The 14,063-nt window shown below is 37.9% G+C and overlaps 1 protein-coding gene across 2 annotated transcripts in view; it reads right to left on the bottom strand.

The window, feature by feature from the left end:
- The window catches only part of zdhhc20b (zinc finger DHHC-type palmitoyltransferase 20b), a 62,919-nt gene extending 49,694 nt beyond the window's left edge, over positions 1–13,225 (bottom strand). Inside the window, exon 1 of one of the 2 annotated variants that reach the window (XM_051926792.1) lies at positions 13,025–13,225. In XM_051926792.1, coding sequence (XP_051782752.1) covers positions 13,025–13,142 — 118 coding nt within the window. In that variant the 5' untranslated portion in view covers positions 13,143–13,225. The remainder of the gene's footprint in view (positions 1–13,024) is intronic. The other variant, XM_028799523.2, reaches the window with a different exon arrangement.
- Between the last annotated feature and the right edge of the window lie 838 nt (positions 13,226–14,063).

Here is a 14,063-nt window from a genome sequence, read left to right as displayed (position 1 = left end):
AAGTGAACAACACTCCCCAGTGAGTAGGCGTATCGATATCCAAGTCTACCATGAAGAGAAGACTGCATGAAAGTAAATAAAGAGGGTGCACTGCAAGTTGCAAGCCACTGATAAGCCTCAAGATTAGAAAGGCTAGATTGGACTTTGCTAAAGAACATCTAAAAAAGCCAGCACAGTTCTGGAAAAACATTCTTTGGACAGATGAAACCAAGATCGACCTCTACCAGAATGATGGCAAGAAAAAAGTATGGAGAAGGCGTGGAACAACTTATTATCCAAAGCATACCACATCATCTGTAAAACACAGTGTAGGCAGTGTGATGGCTTGGGCGTGCATGCCTGCCAGTGGCACTGGGACACTAGTGTTTATTGACGATGTGACACACGACAGAAGCAGCCGAATGAATTCTGAGGTGTTCAGAGACATACTGTCTGCTCAAATCCAGCTAAATGCAGTCAAATTGATTGTCCATCTGTATCATGAAACGCCGCCCAATAACCCAAAACATACAGCCAAAGCAACCCAGGAGTTTTTTTAAAGCAAAGTGGAAAATTCTTGAATGGCCAAGTCAGTCACCTGATCTTAACCCAACTGAGCATGCTTTTCACTTGTTAAAGACTAAACTTCGGACAGAAAGGCCCACAAACAAACAGCAACTGAAAGCCGCTGCAGTAAAGACCTGGCAGAGCATTAAAAAGGAGGAAACCCAGCATCTGGTGATGTCCATGTGTTCAGGCTGTCATTACCAGCAAAGGGTTTTCAACCAGTATTAGGAATTAACATTTTATTTCCAGTTATGTAATTTGTCCAATTACTTTTGAGCCCCTGAAATGAAGGGATTGTGTTAAAAAAATGCTTTAGTTGCCTCACATTTTTATGCAATCATTTTGTTCACCCCACTGAATTAAAGCTGAAAGTCTGCACTTCAACTGCATCTGAGTTGTTTCATTTAAAATTCATTGTGGTAATGTACAGAACCAAAATTAGAAAAAAGTTCTCTGTCCAAATATTTATGGACCTAACTGTATACTTACACTGTTCCTATAGTAAAAATGTGCCATTAATTTAAAATTAAACTATATTTATAACCATTACTAAAATAATGTGGGTTTTGAATATATGCCAAATTTATAAAAAATAAAAACTAACAGAGGTTGAGTATCCCTAATCTGAAATTCAAAACTTTTTGAGCCCAGACATGACACCACCTATTTTCTCTCTAATCTTTTTTTTTTACTGCTGTGTGGAAGAGAACGACATACAGTATGTGCAGTTTCCAAACAGATCTATTCATTTAGAACGTGTGTGTCATTTGTTAGGTTGTCCGCCATTAACACTAGAATTACCAGAGCCTACGAAAAAACTTGTAGATCCGGCCCACCTTAAATCGCTTTTTAAAACTGTTCTCACCTCTCCGCCAGCGTCTTTTGTCATCTAAATGTACTGATAAAGACATGCTGCAAGCAGCCGGCTATTCCATCCCCCCACCGACTTAGAACGTGCACGAACTTCTCTCAGCTCATGCCTTGATTGATTATCTGGGAGTGAAATGGGGTTTTAGAGTGGAAATAATAAATCATTATTTGGAACACACGCATTTCACGTGTGCTACATTTCCACAGTAATCGGTGTAAACACATTTTTAAAACAGAAACGTTTATTATATTCTAGTAGCAAATGACAAAATGTTACCACAAACTATATAATGTATGAAGCCTGAAGTCCAAATATCAAAGAAACACTTTCACAAAAGGTACAAAAAAAAAAAAGCCGCCTTAGTGTGCGACATTGACACTCATTTACTATGGCTGCCGCCGTGGCACAATAGTATCAGTTGCTGACTGGGAATCAGAAGGTCACCAGTTCGATCCTGCATGATTTCATTTTGAGAAGTGTTCTTATTTTTTACTGTTTTAGAATAAAAAGATACATTTGATTTCAGTCTGCAACAGCCGGTGTAATTTATGATATTTGTAAAGGTTAGCTTTATTTTTTTTTTTTTAATTCACTTTTCATTGTCTCAATTGCGTTCAGGATCCTTCCCTAACACCCCCCCCACCTCCATCTGACACTGCTGTTTTCACATAAAGACGCGCTATAGCTCTGCAGTGTATCACGATACATACAACCACGTGTTTTTCTCCCACAATCTTGCCAGTCCCCACGTGTTGCTGTATGCTGTTTCTTTTGTACTCCAGGACATGCAGAGGAAAGCACAGTAAAGAGCATTAACTTCAGCGCTATATGCAATCATCAGACACTCCCCATCTGACACTGCTGTTTTCACATAAAGACGCGCTATATCTCTGCAGTGTATCGACTGCATTTTCGTACCAATGCTTGCGAACTGAAGTGTCTGCATGCACTTTTTGTGGCATTACATGTGTATTTTTTGAGCATGCCCATGTCGCTCAAACATAGGAATATGTTGATGTAAAAGTATAACAAAACAAGTGTACTTTTATTCAAGACTATAACCGAAGAAAAAAGAAAGCAAGTTACAGTAGGCGGTTGATATGACAGCTTGCGTGGTGCAATGCTAAGAACTGCTGATTTCCATTCCGTGCTATATAACTGTTAACATTTGAATCTGATGATTGCATATAGCGCTGTCTTATTCAGTGTGCGCAAGAACATGCAGGTGGCCAGTTGCTGCGTGCTACAACGCACATTTTAAAAAAAGAGAGAGACAAATATATGTGACGTAGGGGTGGGCGGTATGACCAAAATTCTATATCACAGTATTTTTCTAAATTATCCTGGTTTCACGGTATTCGATGGTATTTTTTTCCCCATGCATGAGTGGATGTTAACCACATTTTCCACTGCAATTACTGGCTAAGAATAACCTATTCCACTGTCAAGAGTATTGTACATTGTACAAAAAAAAACATTTTAATGTGCATACAAGTATTAATACAGTTTTGCATTGCCCCATAAAGTGATAGTTTTCAAGGGGGTGGCACTAATGGAGAAGTTATCACATTGCATGACAGATGCAGTCAAAATATAGAACCTTTTTATTGAACAAATTTTGCAAAAACAAACTATAATTTTGACAACATATTTTCAACCATACAAAGAGGCATTTAGACTTAGTAAAATATCCAGAAGTGCTTGTCAAAAATTGTATTGCACCGAATATGTCTTAGAAAAGGAATAAATAGTAAATATTTTTTGTAAACCAACTATACTTTCTGTTAATGTTAACAATCTCTGTCCACTGACACGTTAAATTGACTTTTTAAACAACTTTATCATCATTAAACTGCATAATATTTAAACTAATAAATAATAACAATAAAATAAATAATAGTATTATTACTGATAGTTGCACTATTACTTCAAGACTTCAAGCCCAGGTGCATTACACAGTATTCACCAAATTAAAATAAAACACAACAAGTACAACTTGGTGATGACATCTTTACCAGCTGAACTATCATTTAGGCAAACTGCATTAATATGGACCTTGCTTCAAGCTAAGCTATACTGGGAAGCAAAAAACAAACTATATGTCGAGAACAAAGTCAACATTTCCACTTTATTCTCGCTGTTTATGTCGAGATTAAAGTCGACATTTCCACTTTATTCTCGCCGTTTATGTTGAGATTAAAGTCGACATTTCCACTTTATTCTCAGTTTACTTCATAATTAAAGTAGAATGTCGTAAACTAAACTTCTTCCTAAAATCAATGTTTAATCAATTACTTAATTTACCCCATCATAAATTAATGCAGCACATTAAATGCTTTGTGTTACGTTCCCCGACCCAATGGTTAATCACTACGCTTCTTAAACTGACTTCCTCCGCACTAAGAGAAGACAGCGATCACCATACAGAATCCATTCACTTCATGATATTCCTGCTTTCTGAAAATTTAGAATGCTAAGATAAATACTTGATATCATTTTCATGATGAAATGCATTAAAGCAGGTATTACACATGCACGGTAGTGAGGCGGTAGTGCTGCTCCCTCGCAGTAAGGGGTCCCCAGGTGTATGTTCAGTGTAGAGAACTTTATGGCAGGTGTGACGAGGCTCCAAAAAACTGGATGTATGAATAGCTATCGCACAGGTTTAACTTAAATATTGTGTAAATGTTGGGTTTGTGATCTGCTGGTCGGAGACACGAACACAGAATTCAATGCATGTTCTTCTGAGCGGGCTATCTTTATTGCATACATGCTGTCTCTATCTGACGTAGGCTACCAAAACCCCAGTTCCTATCCTTCCTTTTTCTTTCACCACATAACCACATAACCAATCACCACACGATAAACGTCTTTGTGAAATTAAAACTAGTTATAAACTTAGCCCACGGAGTGTTCAGAACTTTAAAAATATCTTCATTATACATGTTTAATTATGCCATCCATTCAGAGTTGCGCCCATCTCTGAACGAATCACTTAACACAAAGCATTTAATGTGCTATATAACTTATGACGGGGTTTGAGAAAATCTAGTAAATTAAATATTCATTTTATGATGAAGTTTAGTTTACGATGTTCTACTTTAATGACAAATTACGAGAATAAAGTCAAAAGAATATATTCTCGTCATAAGCGTCAAGATTAAAGTGGAAATGTCGAGAATAAAGTCAAAATGTCGTCACAGTATTACACAGTACCCAGGTACATTACACTGTATTGAAAACAAATAAAACAAGTACAACTTGGCTTGCAGTATTATCCAGTAGTATAGAAACAGTATTTACACATCTGACCTTTTAAAAGTAAAGCATCTCCAGGCGACAGACGTGACTGCTTTTTTTCGGCTCTCTGTCCATTTTCACCACGCGGCATACCTATGCTACCGCCCACTATTTGGTGGTGTAGCAGTGAAAAAGAGCCCTAGTGCAACAAATCTGTGTTTAGTGGTGTAGCAGTGAAAAAGGTCCCCACTTGAACAGTTTCCCGCTGCGCCACGTTCCGAACGTCGTTTAGGCAATTTAAACCGGTGTTGCGGTATAAGAAAAATCCATATTATAAAAAAAATAAAAAACGGTTTTCGGTATGAACTGGTATACCGCCCAGCACTAATGTGACGTTTTGAAGAAATCATTTTATGACACGAATAGTACCAATCAGAAAACATCGAAGAAGTAATGCAATATTATTTGAAAACGAACAGCGTCAGATCGGGTGTGAAGTTATACTGGTGCTGTTTGAGTCAGATCAGAAGCTGAATAAGCTGAACAAGCTCCTGTTCTGACTCTAAGTAAAAAGCATGAATTAATCAACAGAAATAACCGCGATCAACATTTTAAACTTAACGATTTACAGTGCATACCAATTTATAAATTTTATGTCCATTTGAGGAAAAAAAAAAACACTTTCTCCAAAGCTGGGAATTGAACTCGGGTCTCTGTAGCACGGCAAGGCTGCTGAGCTCCAAGACGGCAAACCTTAGCGTTAAGCCACGGAAGGTGTCATATCATCCTTGAACCTTTTGTGAAAGTGTTTATTTGATGTTTGGACTTCAGGCTTCACACATTCTATAGTTTATGCCTACATTTTGTAACATTTATTACTAAAATAGGAAAAAGTTTGTTTTAACAATGTGTTTACACAGATTACTATAGAAATGTAACACACATGAAATGCGTGTGTTCCAAATAACGATCTATTATTTCCATTCTAAAACTCCAGCAGTTCAGTCACTCCCAGATAATCAAAGAAGGCATGAGCTGCAAAAACTTAGTGAACGTTCTGCGATGGCGGGGGATGGAATAGCCGGCTACTTGCTGCTCGTCTTAATCGGCACATTTAGAAGACAAAAGAGAGGTGAGAACGGTTTTAAGGTGGGCCGGATCTACGAGTTTTTTCATAGACTCTGGTAATTCTAGTGTTAAGCACCACCAAACAAGGACACATGATTGATGACTGGGGTTTGGGTACCCAGTGAAGCAGCAAGGGCCACGAAGCACCATCACTCAATTGACCATTGGTGGGTTTGTGGAGTTTAGGGTGCACCAAGACTTATGCCAGTTTTGACATACTGTGTTTTAGGTGTGAAAACAATAACACCTGCACAACACGTTAATGGAATGTCTCTGCTTAGGGTTAACAAAAGAAGCTTCATTCTCAATAAATGTTATTGCAATACAAGTGCATTAAATTTCTCCAACGTTGTTAGGAAAACCGGAAACTACTGTAGATTGCCTTTATATGTCGTCAAAAACATGTTATGCACACCACATGAAAACTGGATGTAGCATTTTGTCAGTCAGTTAATGGCTTACAGCACAGCTTACAGACATGACAGAGATGAAACATTCCTACCCTGTCGGCCAGTTCCCTGAGAAGTGACAACAGGAAGCCTATGTAAACTGACAAAAAAACACAAAAGTCCCAACTTGAAAAATAGGGTCCTGAAAATACCTTGTGTTTATGCAAATATTCCAAATTTGGAAATACTTCTGGTCCCTGGTATTTCAGATTAGTCAAACTCAACCTGTCTTTACAGTATAGTATAACAAAAACCTGCATCTAATCCCACCCTTTAAACTTAAAGTTGTTGAGTCAACATGGCAGCTTCATGCTAGAGTCATACAATGGTTTGGATACTCATGGACAGCCATCAGTTATGGTCAGAAAAATATGAGAATCAGTCCAAAACTTTGAAAATGTGGGTCGGAAACTGCTAACACAGTAATATATCATATTGTTGTTTCTGTTAAGTATTTTGCTTCTTCTCACTCATCATAGCAATCAAATTGTAGTCAGTGCTGGAAATCATGTGCACCTTCTAAAACTACATTCACACTACCAGTCTTATGTGACTGAATTCTCATACTTTTCACTTATTTGACACAGATCAGATTTGATGTTAACACCCAAAAAACAGTAATTCAATTATTGAAGTTTAGATACAGGCCTCTTTTATTTGTAGTACTAAACTCAATTTCAATTTCAGTAATTCAGATCTATCAGAGTTTATATAGTCAGATCAGATATTTGCTAAATTATGGCATTTCTGTGCCATACTTAACATATAGAAAGAAGAAAGGAGTACTTGGAAAGACAACTGCACAGATATTAACATGCTATTTGTCTAATTTTAAAAGGTCTTCAAGCACTGGGATTCATCAAAGCTATTAGCAAGACAGTCCTGACACTTTTAACTCATGTTGTGTATTAGAATGAAAATAAAGGAAATAATGGCAAAAAATGCTGAGACGTATAATACTGTATACCCCACTACACCAACCCAATACATTTAGAAAATGACCTCTATTTATAATAAATAGAAAACTGAAGGTTTAAAAAAAAAAGACAGGAACATTCTCAAAGCATTTATTCAAACGGGAGCTGTCACTTAAGCATACATATCACACAAGCAGTGACTCTAAAAGCTGTCCTGCATTAGCTCCCTTCTCAGATTAATAGAACAGCTACCCTTCCTGCACAAGAAAAGACAGAAAAAAGCAAGGCCAGGTCAGTGGCTGGTTTAAAATGTTCCCTGCATCAACCATCAGCGACATATTCGTTATGCAGTGAGCCTGCGAACTTGCAGTTGAACCAGAAGCGCATAACCACCCCTGACTCTTAACAGAGTTTCAGCACACAGCACATTTGGCAAATTATCGAGTGCCCGTTGGAGGGGTGCTTGGATCTCGCAATATAAACAAAGTGGCTATGTCTACATTTTGGTAAGTAAAAACCACAGATACTGGATCAGATTTCATAACCAATTCTGATTTAGGCATTGAAACTAAGTTGAGTATAAACAGCATTAAAAAAAGAAATCTTCTTTGCTCTGTCTTTCAATAGGAAAATCTTACATATTTGGCAGTGTGTTCTCATCATACAGCAAACTACTACTTAATTTCATCACGGTAAAATAAACTACTGTGAAATATCAAATAACTGATAATCCAACATGAATGTTTGAGGACATTTTAGTGACATTATTGGTTGGAGAACAGCACATGTTGCAAAAAACAAAATACTTGTTTACATATAAAGGCTGCAAAATAGATAAACAGCTAACGAAGTACAGTTCAATATCTCAAACACTGATTTAAACTTAATTTTACTTGAACCTAACTTTCAAATATTTTCATATTATACTGTAACATTATGTCTGATGTCAGCCAAATGCACGCTTTAAAAATGTATGTCTGATGACCACTGGAAAAAGCAAAATCATGTGATCTCACACTTAAAACCATCCAGTAGTGTCTTGTTTTTGCATACTGAGTCATGCACGAGAGAAAAAATGGTCTACCACCACAGAACACGGAAAAAGAAGGATGATAGATTATTGAAGGGGAGCATTAAACCTCAAAGACAAAGGAAGGATGGTGTAGTCCAAAGTATGCCAATTACTGTATTTTTCTGATTGATTATACATTGTGCAATGATTAAAACTATCTTAAAATTTTTTAAAATGTATGATAATTTGGCCATTAATAACATGTTTAAAGGGACGGTGGCAGATGCATGCTTAGTAACTGGCAGAAAACACAAGTTGCTGCTCCATCATTCCAAACAAGTTTCAAGTATATTTGGCACATTTTATCACCCAGTCACTATAACATTCTAAAACATATGCATAACAGTCTTTGTCCCATACTTCCATATGGAACTTCCATTTCCTAATGGATTGTTCGTTAAAGTCAAATCAAGTTGGGGTGCATGCACTGATACAGTGCGTTGCCACACCCACTACACAACGAAACAACTCGGGATCCCGGCTGGCAATCCCTCCAGGGAGACACGCAGTCCAGTCCCACTCTCCGGAAATGACCTTCTATCTGCTGCAGCCAGGTGTTACGTGGGCGACCCCTTGGCCTGGTCCAGCCACTCGGGTCCCCTGCCGTAACTGACGCTCCCTCGCAATGCAGGTAATGTGCCTCATTCGGGACTCCATGAGCAACCGCTCATTTGACACAAAGTCAAACTAACGGTACCCAAGGATTTTCCGGAGAGACACAGTACCAAAGGAGTCCAGTCTCAGGTCACTGGATAGTGTCCATGTCTCACAACCATATAGCAAGACAGGAAGCACCAGGACTCTAAAGACTTGGACCTTCGTCCTTTTGCATAGATATCGGGAACTCCACACACCCCTTTCCAGCAACCTCATGACCCCCCTCTCCCCACCTCCCCATGCTCTCCCAATCTGTCTACTGACTTCACAGGAAGAGTCACCAGAGACATGAATGTCACTGCCAAGGTAAATAAACCTCTCGACAAGGTAGACACACTGCTGATGGCTGTGCCCAAGAGGTCATTAAAGGCCTGGATCTTGGTTTTTATCCAGGACACTCGCAAGCCCAGACACTCAGACTCCTTGCTCAGTCTCTCGAGCGCCCCAATCAGAGCCTCCATTGACTCCGCATATTGTTTGTTGATGAAGTTTAAATATTGAATAGTGAAACCAGAATATATTCAAATTTAGAAGATATTTTCAAAATAAATACAGAGAACCACTGCAAATGGAGAGTCTCAAAAGAGCTAAAGGGAAAGGTTAAACGTTTGTGGTCCACCAGCTAGCTAAACAGTTTAAATTAAATGCTATCTTCAAAAGATGGTTATGGCTGTTGTAAGTTTCATGTAGTATTAGAAAAGACTGTGCTAAAGAACCATGTCAGGTGGATTAAACATAAAAGTAGAAATGCCTGGAGCCAACACAAAACACTGTAAGAGACCGTATGCAGATAATCTGTACTTTTTTCCATTTTGTGGGAGTTAAGACAAGATACAGCCTGGATAGATACTAGGCTGGTTACCCTGTGGATCTACTGATAAACCTGGAAGAAATGGATTTGAAAATGGATGGATATAGAAATAACCTTTAAATATCTTTGCCTTTTGTAGAAGCCCAACATAGCCCATCACTACATACATAAAAAAATGTTATGCTTTTCTGGTAGAAAACAAAAACTGCAACAATTAAAAAATAGTAAGATGTACAACATATATTGTAGTATATAATGTAACATGAAAATTTAAAATGAAATGTGTTCACAGTTGCAATAACTACAAATGTATCAAAAACAAGCACACAATAGGCAAGGCTGGTGCTGAATTGAAACAGCAGTGTTGATTGTCTTTGTGGACCTAAAGCTGAATGAAAGATACATGCAACTGCACAATTTAGCTGTATGCACAATTACTAACTAAAAGAACATGTGTAATATAGAGTGGAAGTTTCATATAGATAATCACTTAAAAGGTGAGATTAGTAAAGATTTCAAAAGGTGGACTACTAAGGCGGGTCAGAATTTCACTTCAAACTGTACAATCTTATATAAAATCTTTAAAGCATTAGATAAAACTATTTGTGTGAAACGGTACATATCTCTGATATTACATTCACACTGTAACTTACCATGCAAAATTTTACTTGGCCACAGTCTAATTATAACATTACTAAATGTGTGTGGCAGGAAATGGACCAACGCATAACAATAAGCCATTATAAAATAACAAAAATTCAGTGTCCAAACAATTCTTTTTTTACACTTAATACTATTCGCTTTCAAGTCTGTAACTTTCTGTAACTTCAACTAAACAATCATACATTCACACTTAAAAAAAAAAACAAAAAAAAAAACAACTCTAGATTGGTATATTTACCCCCAGAAAAACAAAAATGAATCATGTAACTATTGAAACATCAACATAAATATACTAGGAATGGTATGTCTAGTTTCCATAGGTGTACTGATGCAGATTTAGTACACATCTTCCATGTGATATGTTTTAAGTCAATAAAGCACACCTTGATATTGCAATCGGAACAGTAGTAGTGTGTTTCTTTGTGCATTTAAGATTTTTGGGGTTAATGCCAGGAGGTTAACTACCCACATGATATTCATGAGTTGGGACAAGGAGAAGATTAATAGGTTTTTGAAAATTACATAATAAAAATCTGCGACCTCTCACATTCAAAGTGTTTTCAATTCTAAGACCTTTACCCAACTATTATCTGATACAGGACTTCTGCAAATTGGTCATAGTAGTCCTAGCTCTGCTGTTTGGAAATGGTTTGGTTTGGTTTTACCCGGGCTGACGGTGCAGTACAACACCTAAAGAAAAAAGGAGGCTGTTCTTAAACTACACAAACCCACTACTGAGTCTTAGTCATGGAATCAGTCCAGTTACTTATCTCTGGCCTTTGTTTAGTTCCGTTTATATATTTTTTGTAATACAGACACTAGTACTAGTAACAGTATTCCAGATTAATGGGTATGAGCTATGAGGAATGACTGAAAGAAGTGAAACATTTTAGTTTAAACAAACATAAAGGAGACATGATAGAAGTGTTCAAAATTATGAAGGGAATGAGTACAGTAGACTACAGTTGTTACTTTAAAATGAATTTATCAAGAAGACCTTAGGAACACAGAGGAAGCTTGGAAATTGTAAGATATTGCTTAAAAATACAATATTACAATTTCAGTTAAATTCTTATTTTACAAGGTTTAAATTAATGGGAATTTAAAAAGTACTATGATTGAAAAGTACAACATTGTACCTGACATTTCAAATACACTGACAAGCTTGCACATGTGCTTATAATATTGCTCTAGTTTTTAAAAATTAGTTAAATTTTTAAAACACAAGTAGAAAAAATGTGACAGCTGTTAAAATCTTTCCACCTTACTGGCACTAAAAATGCAAAAAAAAAATCTAATGTAAATCTGAACTAATGTTAGCTTTTTACAACTGAGTGCTTAACAGAAACGTTACTCCAAAAAAAAAACCCATGAAAGCCAGGCTAGAAGAATGTGACAGGGAAATATCAGCAAATATAAAAGTCTAGCACCTCATTTTGCTCCACATGCAAAACGCTGTTATCTTATTTCAGATTATTTTTAATTGTATACGCTGGTGAATTAAAATAAATTATTAACCCAAGTATTGAATCCTTGGGAGAGAAAAACGTGTCAAACAAATTACACCCTTTTTAACCAGCTGGAGCCTATCTTTACATATGTGGAAATCAAGGCAGGATCAACTCCGACAGGGCTTCAATCCATCCCAGGGTGAACACACACACACACACACATACACACATACATACATACATACGGTACATACAACAGGGGCCAATTTTGCATCGCCAGTCCATCTAACCTGCATAACTTTGGACTGTGGGAGGAAACCAGGAAAACACCGTTGCCATGCTTAAAGCAGACATTTTCATCAAATTCCAAAATTATCTTCTACCAGTATTAGTTACAAACCAGTTCTTCAAATCGCGTATCTGTCACATTTTGTAGCTAAAAGCTCAAAAAATCGGCCCCAACTAACCCGTGCGTTTTAGAACGTGTGCCACAATAATAAAACAGGAAGCAAACAGAGGTGCACATTGCACAATTATTTATTTTACAGAGATGTTTCAATCATTATTTTGCTCAACTTTCTTTCCAGTTTATATATACAAACAAATATCACCGTACCGTGATAAAAGGCCGAAAGAAAAATGTATCGCGTCTGAGGAGACCTAAATACACTTCATACCGCAAACTGTTTTATCAATCTGAAAGGATTAGGATAGTATCCGTGCCGAAAAGTACAGCTAGGTGGCAGATAAATCCAACCTCATCGTTTTCATTCCCTAAGCGGTACCTAAGTGACGCGCCAATACTTTCCTCTTATGAATCTTGTTTTACAAGTTTAACATTGTCACCCTCCGTGTGGCGTGTCACACACTGGTTATTTAAGCAATCCGCAAATCCACCCCATTCCATTCAATCTAATCAGTTTAATGAGCGCCCCGACACGAGCACCAACATTAAAGCAAATGGAAAAACAACCCAGTGCTCCAAAGAGGTCAGGTACAAGCTTTCAAGACTATCACTACCTCTCTTGAGTCGTTAATTGGTTCGGAGTGACCAGATTTTTTTTTCCCCACACAAACTTACGAGGAGTACACTTCCTGGATGTTTAACGCGTCGACTTTTGTGAGCAACAATGTACAGTACGCGCTCCCACCCCACTCCCAAACTCTTCCCTGTCCTCCTTCTCGCTCACTCCATAAGAACGGAACAAGAAATACTTACAGATACATAACTCGACAACATAGGCGTAGTACGACCAACAGACGACAAGGGCGATAAAAACGACGGGAACCCACGCCAAAACCCTCTGACAGCACCTCAGTATGTGAGAAGGCGCCATCTTTACTGCGAGCCGCAGCGGCAGGCAGTGACGCGCGTGCCTGTAGGATGCGCGCCGCCCGCTTCGTCTGCTGGCTGGCTGATCGAACTGGAGGGAGCTACCCTCGAATGACCCGCCTTGTCAAGTATATGTGCGGCGAATACAAAAATGGACAATTGCTGACGACAGCGCAGGTCTGGAGTGTTTTTATTGTTTTGTGGTCTTAAAATGCACGTGGAAATAAACGTAATGAAAATAATACGTCAACGGCGTTCGTAAGAATTACTTATGAACGCTTTGAAATCACTTCGTTTTTTATTGTGTCCAGCGCCTCCTGACTCAACGGTACTTGAAAACCTCTGCATATGATACGCTGTTCGACTCGCCATGATGTCTAGTTATGCACGAGATCGAGCGTCTTGGGGTCCCCCCCATGTTTGGCCCTCAGAATCCGAAATTTCTAACTTTTATGCCATTTTTGTGCAGGAAATAACGTCCTCATGATAATGAATAAACGCATTGGAATATTCAGCATCAGTGAACAGAAGGACTTGAAATTGTTCGTGCCACATTAAGGGGTTCACTCCATAATGAGAACCGAGGGGTGAAAGTTACTTTTTTTCACCAATATGGGGAAAAATGGGGTAATATAGGCACGAGTTGTATCGTTTTATGCTATTTCGAGGTTGCAGATTACTTATTTAATATTTTTTATACTTAATCCTTTAACATTGATTCTAGTCCTCAAAGAGCCACTCCCAGAAGGTTAACGATAGCAAATGTTAAACAAAAGCAAGTGTTGTATCATTTTGGACAAGTTAAAGGGCAGGTTTAGGAATATGATTTTATTTTTTATTTTTGATCCTTTACTGCGGATCTAGCATTCTGTGGACCTCTATCAGGGGATGAAAGCTGACAATTTTCTGTAACAATTGAGAATAT

This window comes from Erpetoichthys calabaricus, chromosome 4 (genome assembly GCF_900747795.2).
Source record: "Erpetoichthys calabaricus chromosome 4, fErpCal1.3, whole genome shotgun sequence".
Classification (NCBI taxonomy): domain Eukaryota; kingdom Metazoa; phylum Chordata; class Cladistia; order Polypteriformes; family Polypteridae; genus Erpetoichthys; species Erpetoichthys calabaricus.
Note: the sequence above shows the minus strand (reverse complement) of the source record. Positions and strands in the feature narration are given on the sequence as shown.